Below are 16981 nucleotides of genomic sequence, written 5' to 3' on the forward strand. Positions count from 1 at the left end.
GCCATAGAATGTAGAGGTAAGCATCATGTGGTGATAGTCCTGTCTATCATTTATAATCCTCCACATTCAGGTACAATGTAGAGCCGTTCAGAGTCTCCTGGAAGACTAGGGGTAAGCTAGTGCCCGAAGTAAGCAAGCTAGCTACAAAACCTGTAATATTGCAAACATTTGTAATATTAATTTGAGTGTAATTTCCAAAAGTTTAAAACTTTTTGTTTGAATTGTGTGCTTGTTTATAAATGGAAGACAAATTCTCTTCTTATCCAAAATTCCATTTCAAAACTTGTGTGGAATGATTTGGATCTTTTTGGATTTTATTTGGATCTTAAGTTTGTGTGTGTGTTTGAATTTTGAATCCAATTCAAAATTCAAAATAAATATAAATCTAAACCTAAATCTAAATAAAAATCAAAACCCACTAACTACCAGGCCGGTCGCAGCCCACCGGCCTGGCCTGCCAACACCTTCCCCCTCACCCACCTTCGGGCCAGCCGCCAAACTAGCCTAGCCCGTCAACCGTCCCTCTATCCCTCGTCTAGCCCAGTAGGCCCACCCGCCTAACCAGCCCAGCCTGCACACCACTGCTCCCCGCTCTCCCTCTTTCTCTCTCGCTGCCACACAGGGCCCGCCAATCAGCCCCCTATTCATCCTTCTTCTACCTCCGGCCGTACGTGTCATGCGGACAGCACGTGCTCGTTGGATGGGACGGGCTCGTTGGCCGCATTCGCGTTGGCGCACACTCACGTGCCTGTGCGTGCGCCTCTGACCTACCCCACTCCTCCGCTTTTGCGTTGGGATCCTCGGATGGGTGCCACGCCACCCGCGCCGTGCCGCCACCGCATCCTGACCATCCACCTGCCTACGCGCACCACCCTAAACCCTAGCACCGACGCCGCGCCCTCGAAACTCTAGCCACTCCTCACTGCTATAAATACAACCCCCGGCGCCCCTCCTCGCCATCCTAAGTCGCCCGGGGCTCCTCTCTATCGCCGCCACCTGAGAGAGGAGAAGTAGAAAGGAGGAGAAGGGAGGAGGAGAAGGGAAGAGGGAAGGAAGGAGAAGGAGGAGGAGGGAAGAAGAGAAGAGAAGGGAAAAGGAGGAGGAGAAGGCCCGCGCCGAAGGGAGCCAAGCCCAAGAGGAAGCTACTCACTGCCGTCCGCCTCTTCTTACTCTCCCCGCCGTGAGCTTCGCCACCCTCTCTCCTTTCTCTTGCTACCTTGTTGCTGTGTCCGGCCTTCGAGCCGCTTGTAGGAGCCGCCGCCACTCTCCTCACCGCCAGCTACCATGGGCCTAGGATGCCGAGGCCCCATGCGCTGCCGCGGCCGTGCGACCCGGTGACCGCGTGCCGCAGCCAAGGCGACCCCGTGACCGTGTGCACGCACACGCGTCGCGTCGTGCCGCACCTACCGCACCGCGCCCACGTGCGCGCGTGCTGCCCACGCTTTCCCTTGCCCGTTGCCGCGCGCTAACCCGCGCCACACCGCGATGTCGTGGGTGCGGTCACCGCCACCTGAGCCCTACGACGCAGCGCCACGCCCCGCCACTACCGCATGCCGCGTGGCGGCACCATGTAGGGTAAAGCGCGCCACATGGCTGCCACGTGGCGCTAATGTGTCCAAGGCCTGGGCCAACTGGTGGGGCCCACTAACTGAACCGTGGGGGCCACTAACCTGTGGGGCCCATCGGGTGACCGGTCAACGTTGACCGGGTCAATGTTGGCATCATGATGATGTCAGCAGACACGTGGTGCACTCTCATGCTGCCACGTGGCACGACAGGAGCTGACACGTGTCACCTTTAATAAATATTTTTCAAAATTAATTAAATAATTAAATAAATCCTTTAATCTTTAAAAATTCATAACTAATTCATTTTAACTCTGAAAAATATGAAATCAGTTGCATTAAATTCGTAAAATCGAGCCCGTGCTATTTGTAGTGAGTTTGGTGTTATTTGGATCTTCTAAATTTGGCTTTCTTGGAGTTGTTGACCATATGTAATGCCATTTAATTTACTTTATGTTGACCCAGAAGACCCTCAAGACCCCGACTACGCCGAGGAAGATACAAACGACTACGGACTAGGTGTCATGTCACTCCCAATCATATAGATCCTATACATGCTTAGTTGCTAGTGCTTTATTTATTATGCTTGATGATGATGGATTGTATAGCCAATGTTTTTAGCCATGCCTTGATAATTATTTATCCTGTTATCCTTGTTACCTATTTTTGTGGACTAGCTACAGACCCCAGGTAGTCCACCGCTCATATATCCATATACATGCTTTTGAGTTATGGATGGGCATATGCCATGGTTTTGGTGATGGGAATTCCTTGAATAATCTCGCGTGTGTTTTGGGTGAGTGTGACTCCTTGATATGTTTTGGCGGGAGTGAGCCATAGTTGGGACTGAGGAGTGCCCTATCGAGAGAGAGCATTCTAGACTCTCTCTATACCCCGTACCTGTGGTGGGTACCTTGTTTGTTTCTGAGGAGTAGGTGGCGTACTTGTACGTTGCAGGTGCTTCGGCACATACTTGTGGAGTAGAGTGCTCGCTCTCAGATGCTTAAGGACCAAGTCAGTTTACCACCAGTCAAACCATCTATTTTCGTACATACCACTCGCTTACGTTATGGGCGGGGTTCGGTCCAAGACTAGTGGTGGATAGTGCTCAGCCTGTAGGTGGATTATAGGATCGTATAAGGAGTTTGAGGTGTTGGCCTGCTTTGACCAGACTGCACCCCAGCATGGGTAGGTTTCATAGCTTCGAGGTCCTCCCTGGTAACAGCGTGCCCTGCAGCTGAGGACGGTTCCAAACTAGAGGAAACAGGAGAGAGCTACCCAGCTACTAGGGTTGTGGCTGTTAGGTGGGGTTTGGAAGAATCGCTACCATTCAGGATCCATCCGTGCGGGTACAGTTGTACAACCTCTGCGGAGTGTATAAAGCTATAGCTATAGTCCATGTCCACTGGTTATGGATAGTGCTATTGACTACCGCTAATTTTGACTAGACTTTCTTATTCTTCTACCTCCCCTTTTTGAGATAGGCAGGTGTTTGCCGTTGAGATGTGAGAAGAGGGAGCTTTCACATCGCCTAGTGTGTTGGGTGCTGGACCCTTGGGTGAAGGATTTGGTAATTTGTGCCGACTTCCTTGTTTGAGGTGTTGACCTTGGAGATGATAATGCTTTGCTGCTTCCTTGACTGTTGCAGCATAAACCTCTACAGACATATATAGGTTTTACTAATGCATATAGTATAATTCCTCCGTTCCTTAGCTTGCTGCTATTGGAAGTTGACATGGCCTACCTGTCGGGGATAATCCCCAGTACCTGCAAGAAAGGAAGAAGACAAACTCGTACTAGCATTCCCTTGTAATCCTATTAGGACTCATACCCTGTAATCCTACTAGGACTCCTACCTTGTAACCGACTAGTAATCTCGCCCCCTTAGTATATAAAGGAGGGCAGGGGTACCTAGATTGGTAGCTCAGAATTATCAATCAATAAAATCCAACCAACACACAGAACGTAAGGTATTACATGGCATAAGTACACCGAACCTATCTAAATCGTGTATTAGAGTTCACCTTCAAGTTCCTAGTCTTGGTGAGCCCCACGCATGAAACACTACCTCGGGTACCCCCTTGGTAGGTTGCCGGTATAAAACATCGACATCTGGTGCACCAGGTAGGGGTGATCGTTGAGATCATCGGGCGAGCTTGAAGGATCTCATCATCAAGATCAATCTAATCAGCGTGATGATATCTCCACGTCAATCAAAGCCAAGTTGGTGGATTCCACATCTTCGAATCATGTTTCGCCTCTGCACATCGACTTCTAGGCACTCGATTCCAAGACAAACTCATGTCGCCAAATCCGACTAGAGTTCAATGTCGCGGTGCGTGCCCCACTCATCCACGGAGACAACAACGCTGGATAAAGAAATACAGTGTTTACATGAAGATCAAAGCAGAGGTCAAACTTGGACTCGCTGCTGCAATTTTGAATTGAAGAAAATCCGACAGTTTTTGCTATACAAATGTCATGTCCACACATACGGGCTGTTGACAACAAGCAAGCATACATGTACAGACCAATAAAGAAGCAAGAGCAAGGTCACGTCAATCATTACAGGGCCTTGTGAATAGCAAACATGCTATCGTAGGATCATTAATACTATCCATTTGCCGTGAAGAGAAAGCGGCAGACAGCACCGGCATCGACAAAGCGCTGGCAAAATTACTCGTCTTGACTAAAAAACTAGTCGAGGACAGTCTACTTCAACTACTCATCTCAACTAGAAAATTAGTCGAGGACAATCTACTTCGACTACTCGTCTCGACTAGAAAAAACTAGTCGAGGACGGTCTACTTTGACTACTCGTCCTGACTAGAAAACTAGTCAAGGGTAGGTTCCACGTGATCAAAAGCTAGTCAGAATCGACTACGATTAGTTGGCTTCATCAACAATCGACACGGCTTTGTCAACAATCATCCACGAATCAAGCTAAGTCACTTTTTTTAATTATTTTATATAAAATTTTCAGCTTGTTTTCTGCATGGAGGGCAACACGCCGACTACTTATTTGTGTACGCCTCTCAACGGGAATTACCCTCCAGAGCTACACTTTGCCAGGGCATGTTGACCGATAGCTACGGGTTTGGTACACCGAATTATGGAGGCTATGGCCACGGGTTTGGTGCACTGAGTTTTGGAGGCACCGCCACAGGTTTGGCACATTGAATTTTGAAGGCAATAGCCATCGATTTGATGCACTGAATACTGGAGCCTCACAACAGCTACACCCTAAGAAGACACAAATCCTATAAGCACAACACGCACTCTAATAGTCGAAGGGTAGAAAAGTCTTACGCACAATCACGCAGTCTTTTTGTCGCAATGTCGACTACTTATTTTTGTTGTCTTCTCTTAGTGGTCACTAATCTTTTCAAGCAGAACACGCATATATTCGTGAAAGCATCGGATCTTCTGTCATGCCTAAACACTAGGACGCGAGATAAATATCTCCGTAGCAGTAGTGCCAGCACGCGTACACGAGACAAAGATCTCACATGCCGTGGCAATGGCTCAACAGGGACTGAGAGCCTAAACGTAGTAGGATAACTACTCGAGAGAAATATAGCTGAAGCAAGAGCATGACACACAACATTTACATTATATTCATCACTGAATAAATTTTAGTAGTTCCAAATTCTACAAATATGCTACATAATGTATGCATTTCTTTTTTCAGGTCAAGTTTCGGTGACAACTCTCCAGGACGCTTAGCGTACCTCCAATGGCTCCGCTAGCTCCCAGGCTCAAGGGCTAAAGTGCCAATTATTACTCGGAATACCTCTAGTAGCTCCGCTAGCTTTCAAACTTAGGGGCTAAGCGCCAATAACTACTCAACTTGGCTCCTATGACTCACCTAGCGCATAGGCTCGGGGGCTGGACGTCGCAAAACTACTCGGATGATGACTTGTGTGAAGCCTAAAGACCCTCGGATTGATTAATTAATCATTCCAAGGCTCAGGGATTGATAAGCTACACCCAACAATTGATTTTTTTTTTCAAGATGAAAGAAGATTCAAGATTTTATTGACCCTTAGCCTGATTCTTCGATTCAACCTAAGACTCGGGGACTACTCCATATGGAGTGCGACTTCCTCCGCCCTCCATATCACATTCCAAAGATGAAGATTACAAAATGAAGATGATCAAGGGCTTGAGCACACCATAGCCTCATGGCAGCTTTGAGGAACTTTGAAGATTCAGCCAGCCAAAGTACTCGAAGAGCACCAAAACTACTTGGCAAGAATCTGAAAAGTACTCAAGGCTGCTGCATTCTACTATGAAGTGCTCGGAGGCTTGTCGGGAATAGATCCTCAGTACCCGCAAGGTAGAAGACGGACTCCTACTAAGATTCCCCTGTAATCCTACTAGGACTCATACCCTGTAATCCTACTAGGACTCCTACCTTGTAATTGACTAGTAATCCCGCCCCTTGAGTATATAAAGGAGGGCAGGGATACCTAGATCGGTAGCTCAGAACCATCATCAACAGCCAACAACCAGGCTACACAACACCCAAGCGCAGGGCACAATATACAACACCCCAAATATGACGTAGGGTATTACGCTACTCTGGCAGCCCAAACCTATATAAATTCGTATCTTGTGTCCTCGCTTTTACCTTCAAGTTTCAGGTCCGATGATTCCCCAACAAGTAATCTACTACCTCGGGATACCCCTTGGTAGGTTGCCGGGTATAAAACACCGACACTACCCGCTTCTTGGGTAGTCCAGCCCGACTATGACTTCGACAACGATGGATGGGAAGACTAGGGATGGCCCTTTGCTCGACTCACCTCTGGAGATGGAGTTTGCCATAGCTTGTGTTTCTGTTGCGTAGATGTTTTACCTTTCTTGATTCAGTCCTGATGGACTTGTACTGGCATGTGCCGAAGAGATGTACTCGATACTTATGATACTTATGATATTTCTACTATGTTGTTGCTTTATATTTCAGTGTTGGTATGGATTTGTACTATCTGAGATAGGGATTCGCACATGATAGCCTTCCTAGGACTATCACTGAGGTGCGTAGGCTTGAATTCCCAGAAATGGGAATTCGGGTCCATTTCAAAACCTATCTTATCTAAGAACTTCTACCCATAGGAATCCTCTCTACCCTCGCCTACCTTTCTCTTGTTGTCCTTGGATGAACTAGTGTTGAAGTTAGTACACACACAATCCCTCCAAATTCAATGCCTTGATTACTTCCAGGTGAAGTCTACATCAGTTTCCGTACATTTGCGGATTTATTCATAAATGTTATTTATACAAAATCTTTCAGGTGCCATTGCCAGGGAATCGTTGCTGTATCATCTTTGAACCTAGTTCATCCTCGTATCTTTGTTTTACTTTTTTTTCTTTCTTATTCCACTTCTACCATGGAGCAACCTTCTATTCAAATGCTATTAGCTCCAAAGGGCAAGTTCTATGAGCCACCACCTTTACCAAACCTATTTCTCACAGTCGGCTATGAACTCTACCCCTGCTTTGTAGCCACTGTTCGGGAATAATCCTTCTTAGGACTATACAATGAAAACTCTTACCATCATCTATGAGAGTTCAAGCAACTGTGTTTGTGCCTAGTGATCCCAGGCATGATAGAGGAAACCTTAAGGTGGAAATTGTTTCCATTCTCTCTTACAGAGATGGAAAAGTAATGGTACATTCATACCGTTGCAGTGTGAATGGTGATTGGGAGGAACTTTGAGATAGATTTTATCTCTCGTTCTTCCCTCTGCCCCATATAGTCTCCCTACGTGGGGAAATTCTTGACTTCCACTAGTATGAGAAGGAATCCATATGTGCAGCCTGTGCCAAGTTCTCAACATTAATATAATCCGGCCCAAACTTGTCAATACTCGACCATGTGTTGCTACAACGCTTTTGTTTGGGCCTTAGCAAGGAGCTTATCCTATACCTCGACATTATCATAAGAGGATCATTCGCTCACAAGACCATGATGGAAGGAAGAGAAATCCTAGAGCGTATGTTAGAAAACACTTCCTTTCTCGCTGATCATAATGAACCCCTCCCGGATGAAGCCAAGTCAAGCCATGAGGACCCCTCAATAGCCAAACCCGAGCTTTTGCCTCCTACATCCCAAGTCTGGGGAAGTGCCAGGTCTGTCGACACTCTTCCCAAGCTTGTAGCTTGGCAGATGCTTAAGTTTTGTTTCTTAATTGCTTGTGGGTTCATCACCCTAATTATATAGAGTACCTAAGTCTTCCATGAGTGTAGTACTGAGACTAAGGTCGTAATTGATATTGTGTAGACATGGTGTCTAGGCAGTAGGGATTATCTTTGTTTGCCTTGTGCCACATGGAATGCAAAGGTAGGTGGCAGGTGGTGATAGAACTGTCCGTCCTTCATAATCCTCCACGTTCGGGTACAGTGTAGAGCCGTTGGCTGGACTCTCCTGGCAGACCAAGGGTAAGCCAGTGCCCAAAGTAAGCAATCTAGCTACAGAACCTATCTTATCTAAGAACCTCTACCATAGGATCCTCTCTACCCTCGCCTACCTTTCTCTTGTTGTCCTTGGATGAACTAGTGTTGAAGTTAGTACTCACACGATCCTTGCGGATTCGATGCTTTGATTACTTCCAGGTGAAGTCTACAGCGGTATTCGTACATCTGTGGATTTATTCATGAACATTATTTATTCTAACAGATTCTAAACTAACACAATCCAACGGCAATTTTCCTCACTATCCTTTACTCGCTTTGGTTGCATGACCCTTTCGAATGAATTTGAATGCAACTTGTTGGGGATCTGGATCAAGGATTCTACCCTCGCACGATGTAATGAACAAAGCTTACCTTCGCCCATAGCTAACACCTTCACTACCCGGTTACCTTCGTCGGGTTAACTGCGAGGGCGCTAGGCATTCAGTTTGATATGTTCGCATGTATTCGCACCAACGGGGTTGAAGCGAATGTGTTCATCGACCACAAGAGCAAGAGATGGAGCTGGCTGGTACCTTCATGTGGGAGAACCTAGGGCCCGTACGAGATTGCCTCGGTGAAGGTGCTGAAGAAGAAGGTCACGTTGCAAACGTGACCATGGTGGCGTGAACCGTGTGACCCCTTTAGGAGAGTTCAAATCGGCTTAGGACTCTTTCTTTACCATTTACCATTATGTAAAGCATATTTCCGGGATGTTGTAGTTGATGAGGATAACTTTAGTATGTAAAATGTTGGTTGGCCTCGCTATAAAAGGGGAGGCACCCCGACTGTATAAGGGTTCACATTTTTGGAGAAATACAAACCCTTGAGAGTGTTGTTTTCTCGCCATCTTTAAGTGTTCGGTTAAGAGCTTGCTCTGAACCAACACAACTGCTTTATTACCGCAGAATGAACGAGTGTCTCATGTTCTTTCATGATGGAGCTACTATGTAACGTACTCCCTCTGTTTCAAATTTTAGGTCGTTTTGGATTTTCTAAATATATTACTTTTTGCTATACATCTAGATATATATTATGTCTAGTTGATATCGATGTATTTAGAGAAGTCAAAACGACCTACATTTTCGAATGGAGGTAGTATAAGATATGAATATGAGCATAATAGCCACTTAAATAAATGTTAGATGCGGTGAATAATTACGTACATGTGCAGAATAATTAGAGAGAAAGATAGGATAATTTTCATCTAAAAAATATTTGCTTATGACAAAAGAGAAACAATCCATCACGTAGATGTGCAGAATAATTAGAAAAGCGTTATGGTCACTACTGGAATTCCCCAGTTTCCCTACGATTTTGTTCTTTGCCAAGAAAAATATTTGCTTATCCCAAATATATGAAACATTCTCTGAAAACACAACTTTGACCACCAATCTTGTTACGATACGATCATGAAACCAAGTAATATTAAAACTAAGATTGTACATTCAAAGACAAATTTACACTATCAAATTTTTATGATTATAGCTAACTATTCTTTTTAAAACTATATTGATAGTTAAATTGACAAAGGAATATGTCCAAAATGACAATTGCTTGCTTGGCTATTAGTGGAGATGGTAGTGAAGTAGTGGGCTTTTTTATGTAATGTTGATAGAACATAAGGGATGGATAAAACGGAATGTGAACGCGAGACAATGATTGGACCTCTTTAGACATGTCTTGTAGAGTGGCGATAGACAGAAGAAGACACGAGAGTTTGTTAGTTACTCCCTCCGTCCCAAATTACTATTCTTTTTAACTTTTCTAGATAATAGGTTTTGTTATGCACCTACGTATGTATTATGTCTAGATACATAATTACATACGTTTAGATACGTAGCAAAAATTATACATATAAAAAAACCAAAATAAATAGTAATTTGCGATGGAGGGAGTAGCTGTCGGTACAGTAGTGGTTAAGCAAATCATAGCATCTAAATAATGTCACGGTCACTGGAGTTAGGTAATACGGACTTGTAAGAATATAAAAGCCAAAGCGTGTAACGAACCAGAGAACAGATGAAAGCACGCATCGCAACGCGTGGCATGTTAACCATGGCAGATTGCTTTTGGGGTAATCTAGGTGCCAAATGCTTTTCCATGTTGAAAGAGATAGATGGAAGATAACAACAAGCATGTTGCTTTATGTGGTGGAATATCACAACTACTAGCACTTTGGAGTATGAAAGCAACATGTTATTGGTGGCATGTTGGTCCAAAAACTAGTGAAACCGATTTCAAAATGAACCTTTGGATCGGCATGAAAGTAATTCAGATAAAGATGATGGTACCAGACTACCAGTAAAAAAGGATTAATAAGATTTCTCTTGGAGGCCCCGTTTGGATTCTTGGAATTGAATTTCATTCTAATAATCATAATTTAGATACAAATTAATTAAACTAATATAGTTGTATGTGGAACATATTTGTATATTATTGTTAGCCATATGGGAGAGATACTTATGTGCTACACTTCTGCTATAGGGAAGCGAGTCGAAGAGCGTGCTATAAGTTGCATATTAGAAACATAGCATAAGGATTTATAGAATCAATTTCCATCTCCCATCCCCATAAATTTAAGATAGGCTTATATCTAAACTTTGGAAAGTTGTGAAATTCCATATTCCAAGATAAATAGTATAACCTACTCCATTAAGTAGATTCCAATTCAAAATGAAGGGATCCAAATGGAGCCTCAGGGTAATTTACTGATGCATTGTATGGGTGGCTCAGCATATTATTGGAATTTTAGAGATCAAACTGAAGGATGTCTTCATGTTGGCTCTCTGATCATCGACCAGGAGCTGAAGGCCTTTCAAGGGCTGGAGAGGCACTCAAACTCACGGAGAATTGAAATATGAAACTGGTGTTTGTTCGCAATATCTATATTGAGCTCAATTTTAGTTCATTTGCCTTTGATGTTTTAGGCAGCATCAGACTGGTACGGTGTTCCCCAAATTCAGACATTTTTTTAGTTTGAAAAATATGATATTTTTTATGATTAATACAGCATGACCACACTGCCCATTCATTAAGTAGTTTCGAACACAGGAAATAATTAGGAAAATTGGATCAAGGTCTGCTTTTAGTGAATACGTACAATAAGAAGCAAAAGTAGCTAAATTAGCATGGCATGCGCACCATGTCAATCTAATAGATGGCCAAGTGAATTATGGTTAAACTAAAAAGAGAACAATAATGACCGAAATTCAAAGGTCAAGCCTAGCTGTGGGTATGGCGCCACCTGAGACTTGAAAGACGAATATATGAATGCTACCGTGTGGAACAACTAGAATAATTATGGACAAAGCAAAGGACTATTCATATTCATAATCCTTTAACATCACCCTAACATCCTTATTAGATAAACTTCATGAATTGTACAGATCCAACCACTTAGAGAAACACGACACAATTTCAACAGGCACTTTACATGGCATTATATCCTCGACACAACAAACTGAATATCAATTCTAAATTTTCAATTAGATACCACCATTAAGCAACTCGAATCAATTGAATTTCTTTATGAAGCTGATAATGTGCTCGCTAACTTCCTTTGGTTTTTCTTCATTGATGAAGTGCCCAACATCTTTCATAACGACAACATCATCAAGAAGTGGAACGAACTTCTTGAAGCCACCCTTGTGAATGAAATCTTGTATACCAGGGGTATGATATGTCAAATCCAAGTCGCCAATGATGAACTTGACTGGTACATTTATCTCAGATGCAGTCCAGGATGATGTGAGCTCCCATGTCCTAATAAATGTGTAAAGGCCCGGATTTTATTGTCTTGGCGTAATAGAATGGCACTTATTCATGCATAATATATAAATAGTAACATAAACATATATATTTATATTATTGTTTGTTGAAGTAGAAACAGTTTGACTAATAAGAACCAACTGTATTTCTTGCAGAGAGTTATTAGTAGTCCAAGTTCTTGTAGCCAGTTCTATTTTATTCACTTGTGAAATTACAATGGAATAGAGGGAGTAATAAAAAGTAAATATACCAACTTACCTATTCAGGGCACGGTAGTAGTTGAGTCCCCCGGTGAAGCCAGTCCTCTCAAATTCGCTGGTGTAGTAGTTGAGGTCCTCCTCAGTTACCCAGCTCGGCAGGGGTACCTGATCATCTGGGGAGCCCCACCCGGTCTTGGGGATGATCAACGGTCCAGGGGTGCGATAACTAAAGAACTTTCTGAGCACCAGCTCCGTGCCAAGACGTTTAAATTCTGCTTCAATTGCTCCAGGCTCCTGCGTATCATATATATCAATTGCATTTAGTTACTAAAAGCTTTTGTTATAGTCTTCAAGGCATGTGCACATTGGTACATTTTGTGTGCCTCAAAATACCAAGATTTGCCATCATCTATATTTGTATTCATCTACTCGGGGAAAAAGGACGGCATGACAAAATGAGCTGTGCACAGAGACAGCTTGATCACATGAACATAAGTTAAGCCATCATATAGATTGAACTAGAGGGGAACGTTGATGATTTCTCTATATCTAGGTAATAACAAACATTTTTTACGAGAGTTGCATGGAAGAGAGATAGAAGAGATTTTCTTGGAAAGAAACACTAAAAGATGGTATAGAACGTTTGGCATTTAATGATAATTGATAAGACACAACGATTAGAGTTAATTCATTGGAGACAAATTTTCTTGTACTTTGTGTAAGGCCATGTACAACCGGACGCTGGAGTTGCTAAGAGCCTTGAGATCATGATGTGATCGGCTAGACCCGAGAGAAAACAATTTTAATTATATAGGTATCCATGTGCAGAAGAATTGAAGGGAAAGATATAGCACTTATTTCATCTGAAAGAGATGAGTCCCTTTTCCATCACAAATACTTGACCTTTTTGCATATCAACACGTATTATTCAACACATAACTTTGGCAAACATTGAAATATATAATTGTATATAGTCAGACAAAATAATGTGATGAAAGTACATTTGAAGGACGGATATATTGGTAAGGACAAAAGCATTTGTGACTAGAAATTAGTTGTTAATAAGTAGTGGGTTTCATTATACGATACTAATGAGATGCTAAAGGATGGAGAAACTGGAATATGGAGAAGTGAGATGTTTATATGTAGAGAAGATTGTTGGACCACATTAGCACATGTCCTTTAGATAAAGGATAGAGTACAGTTGATTCTTTCAGGAATTTACAATGGAAAGGATGGCGATGGAGACGACAGATCATGTCAGTACAGTAGTGGTTAAGCAAAGTATAGCATCTAAATATTGGCAAGGACTTAAGACCATACGCTTGAAAGAATCTATAAAGGCGCCTGAATGCGAGAGGAACTGGAGAACAGACAAACGAAAGCATACGGAGCACACAACGCGCAGCATGTTAATCAATAATCAAGGCTGATTGTTTTTCAAGTTTGAGAAGATAAAGTAATGGAAGAGATAACAGCATGCATGTTGCTTGACGTGGTCACAACTCACAACTACTGCCACTTTGTAGAACTGAAAACCAAAAACTAATTAAGATATGAAACGTGCTTTGAACATAAACCTTTGGATTGGCATGCAAGGTATTTGGAGCTGGATACCGGTGGCTGGACTGCCGAGTAACAGTTAATATAAGTTGAGCTTAATCTAGCTTTTTAGACTCTGATATTGTACGCAGCAGCCGGCTGCTAAGTTGGCGCTGTCTGGTTTCTGTTTAGGTTCTGCGCATGTTCGAGCTTGTTTTGCTGGATTACCTACCAACAGACTGGGTGGCAGCACTTCTACTTTCAATGAACGCACAAGACGAGCCAGCCGACCGTCAAGCAAAGGCCGCCAAGGCCGCCAAGTATAGAGAGTCATACTGCAGCTGATTGTCAAGAATTATTTTCTTGGTCGTTTGGCCATCAAGGTAACTAGGACGATGTTAAAATTTTCAATGCGTTAAGGAAAGGGTACACCCGCTAAGTAAACTTCTTTCCTTGACTTGCAAGCCAGCAAGTAAGTTGCTTTCCTTGGCTGCCTTTTGACTGCTAAGTAAGCTCCTCTCCATAACTGCATTTGACTGCCAAGTAAACTTCAGTAAACTTCTGACTGCAAGCCCCTTTCCTTGGCAGTTCAGAACACCCAAGTTAATACATTTCCTTGGCAGCCTTCATCAACTAAGGAAATCATCGGTAAAAGAAGGAGCTATATTAATTCGTTGAATTACAAGGAGCTAGTTGATAATAACGCCATATATAGATTACTAGTAATCTAATAGATGATAACGTGACTAGTGCTTGAAGTAAAGAAACATGACAACTGGAAAATAGACAGTTCCATGCATTATTACGAAATATGGGCAAACTTTTGGTTTTTTCCCTATGAAATGGATAGTGACGGAGAAAAAAGGGGCAGGCCTAGCTGTAGATATTTGAAGATCTGGAAAAGCACATATGAAAGCTACTCCCGCTTTAAAGGAACCAAAGAATTTGACAAAGCAAAGTATACATGGCATCAACTCAATGAACAGAGTAGTGTTTAGTGAATAGTAGTGCATGGTATGCGTGATTATTCTATCGTATCAATCACACTACGTGTTTTTTTTTCCTAGAAAAATGAACACAGATTACTTCAAGACAAATATGAACAAGATGAACGAAACCCAGAAAAGCCACGCGTACCTGGATCCGGCAGATGTAGTATTCGTCGCCGTAGATCGCCCTGAGCCCGTCGACGGGCCTCCGCGCGGCGCTCCGGGGCGTGTAGGCGACGCTGAGCGCGACGAGCGCGCGCACCCGGTCGGGGCGGAACAGGCAGAGGCTCCACGCCGTGACCGCGCCCCAGTCGTGCGCGGCGACGAACACCTTCCTCTCCCCGAGGGCGTCGAGGAGCGCCACCAGGTCGCCCACCACGTGCATCGCCGTGTACTGGCCGGGCTCCTCCACGGCGGGCGCGTCGGAGCCGCCGTACCCGCGCAGGTCCGGCGCCACGGCGCGGTAGCCCGCGGCGGCCAGCGCGCGCATCTGGTGGCGCCAGGTGTACCACAGCTCCGGGAAACCGTGGAGCAGCAGCACCGTCGGCGCCCCCGCCGGGCCGGCCTCCGCCACGTGCAGGCGCACGCCGGTGCTCACCTCCAAGGTGCGGTGCGTGATGGTGACGGTTTGCTCCTCGTCGCCGGAGGCAGCGGCGGCGGTGGGTGCCATCGTCGACGTCTTTGGGCTGGTGGGCTCGTACCAGGGGCAGCAGCTGGAGCAGAGCTCGCGAAGGCAGGCTATGACCATGGACAGGTCGTGACGCACTGACGCTACGGGACCAGCCTTTTTGTTTGTGCGCGCGTTCTTGGGTGGCGCGCAGGATCGGAGCGAGCAAGGGGCACAGCGAGAGCACTGTTGGATTGGGACGAGCACCGAGAGGGGATGCGCGTGTGCCCATATATCGGCAGCGAGAGCAAGGGGGAAGCCGTGTGGTTGGAGGCGAGTTGAGCATTGCGTGTGGTGTGGCGGATCGTATCGCGCAAATGTGTTGCACGCTTGCACATGTACAGTGTCGTGTTGCTTTTCTCTGGCTGCTGAGATGCTTCTTTATATATCCTGCATGCCATTAGGTCTGAGTACAGATATATATTGCAGCTGAAGTTTCTCAGTAACATATGTTTAGGACTACCTCGGCATGAGCCGATGATGACTGAACGTGTTTAATTTAAAGTTCCTTCGTCTGAACAAAACAAAAACAAAAAAAAAGAAAGCACCATGCTTGTGGCATTGACCTTCGTTTAAATTTTGTAAACTGATAAAATATTAAACGCCTCGGATCTAAGGCCCCGTTTGGTAGGGCTTCTCAAAGTGCTTCTCCACCGACTTTTGGTGAAGCCCTACTAAAGGGTCAATTTCAAAACGGCTTCACCACCAAAGCCGGGAAGAAGCCGCAAAACGGCTTACACTAGAGAGGAGAAGCCGAAAAAAGTGGCTTCACCGGCTTCTCCTCTCTCTCCAAGCATTAAGTGATCATAAAATTACATATATTGCCATTGAGAAGCCGTTTTACCAAACGTTTTGCAAAACAGCTTCAACTTCACTAAAAAAGCCACTCCACCGAAGAAGCCGAAGCCGAAGTCATTTTATGAGAAGCCGAAGCTCTACCAAATGGGACCTAAATATCTGATCGTGGTTCCATACTTCCATATGCATGGTAGACGACTAGACTGACTCTACTATTAACAACGCTAGAGTGTTTTCTAATCTCAATGGGCATTCTATAGAATTTTTATGAGCACTAAATTCTATATACTACATTATATTAGCAAAATTGCTGACTTAGCCATGTCATCATGAGAAGATGGCAGGGAGGAGTTTCGTCAAATGATAGAAGTATTTTATCCCCGTGACCTTCTGCAGGTTCGCTTACCAAAATCTCAATCTTAATAACGGCACAATAAAATTATGTACTGAGACGGATCTAAGGGCACGTACAACAGTTTAGATAGCAGCTGTCTATTTGATTTGCCATGCTAGGCATAGACAGTTAAAAAGACAACTTGTACAATGAGTTGTGTATTTAACTGTCTGCAAGCTATTTAATTGATTTATAGAAATGGTGATCAAATGTACCTTGATCTTTGTAGCCATTTCGGTGCTCAATTGCTAGAATGCATGATAGCAGTTCTGACATTTAATTGATTCCTTTTATATATTTTTTTAGAGCGGACAACGAATAGTGTATAGTGTACTATACTCGTAGGAAGAGCCATACCTGCCCTGCCGCTTCCTCCGCCACACCCGCCCCTGGGAAGCTCGCAGCCGCTTCCACCCCTTGTTACCACCGCCATCGCCCCCACCATCACCATTCCCAGCACCACCGCGTGGAGGACCACCCGACGGGAGCGGCGAGGCAGCTGAGACGCTCGCGAACCACTGTCGTCTGCTAGGCTGTGTGAGGGAGAGGAGGAGGAGGTCGCCGGGGATGGCAATGCCCCACGACGCGGACGAGGGTGC

The 16981-nt window shown here is 44.4% G+C and overlaps 1 protein-coding gene across 1 annotated transcript; it reads right to left on the minus strand.

The window, feature by feature from the left end:
- Positions 1 to 11319: 11319 nt before the first annotated feature.
- Positions 11320 to 15410, minus strand: LOC117854206 (epoxide hydrolase 1). Its single transcript, XM_034736508.2, has 3 exons — positions 14672 to 15410; positions 12051 to 12286; positions 11320 to 11786 (listed from the first exon to the last, which is right to left on the minus strand). The coding sequence occupies exons 1-3, from the start codon at positions 15269 to 15271 to the stop codon at positions 11537 to 11539; spliced, it is 1086 nt and encodes a 361-aa protein (XP_034592399.1). The 5' UTR covers positions 15272 to 15410; the 3' UTR covers positions 11320 to 11536.
- Between the last annotated feature and the right edge of the window lie 1571 nt (positions 15411 to 16981).

Source organism: Setaria viridis, chromosome 4, assembly GCF_005286985.2.
Source record: "Setaria viridis chromosome 4, Setaria_viridis_v4.0, whole genome shotgun sequence".
Lineage (NCBI taxonomy): Eukaryota > Viridiplantae > Streptophyta > Magnoliopsida > Poales > Poaceae > Setaria > Setaria viridis.

Bases quoted from the DNA above. Each gene is read 5' to 3' on its own strand.
- LOC117854206 (XM_034736508.2), bottom strand. From the start codon at position 15,271: ATGGTCATAGCCTGCCTTCGCGAGCTCTGCTCCAGCTGCTGCCCCTGG. The intron at 12,287-14,671 runs GTACGCGTGGCT...TATGATACGCAG, and splicing joins ACTACATCTGCCGGATCCAG to GAGCCTGGAGCAATTGAAGC. The intron at 11,787-12,050 runs GTAAGTTGGTAT...CACATTTATTAG, and splicing joins TACTACCGTGCCCTGAATAG to GACATGGGAGCTCACATCAT.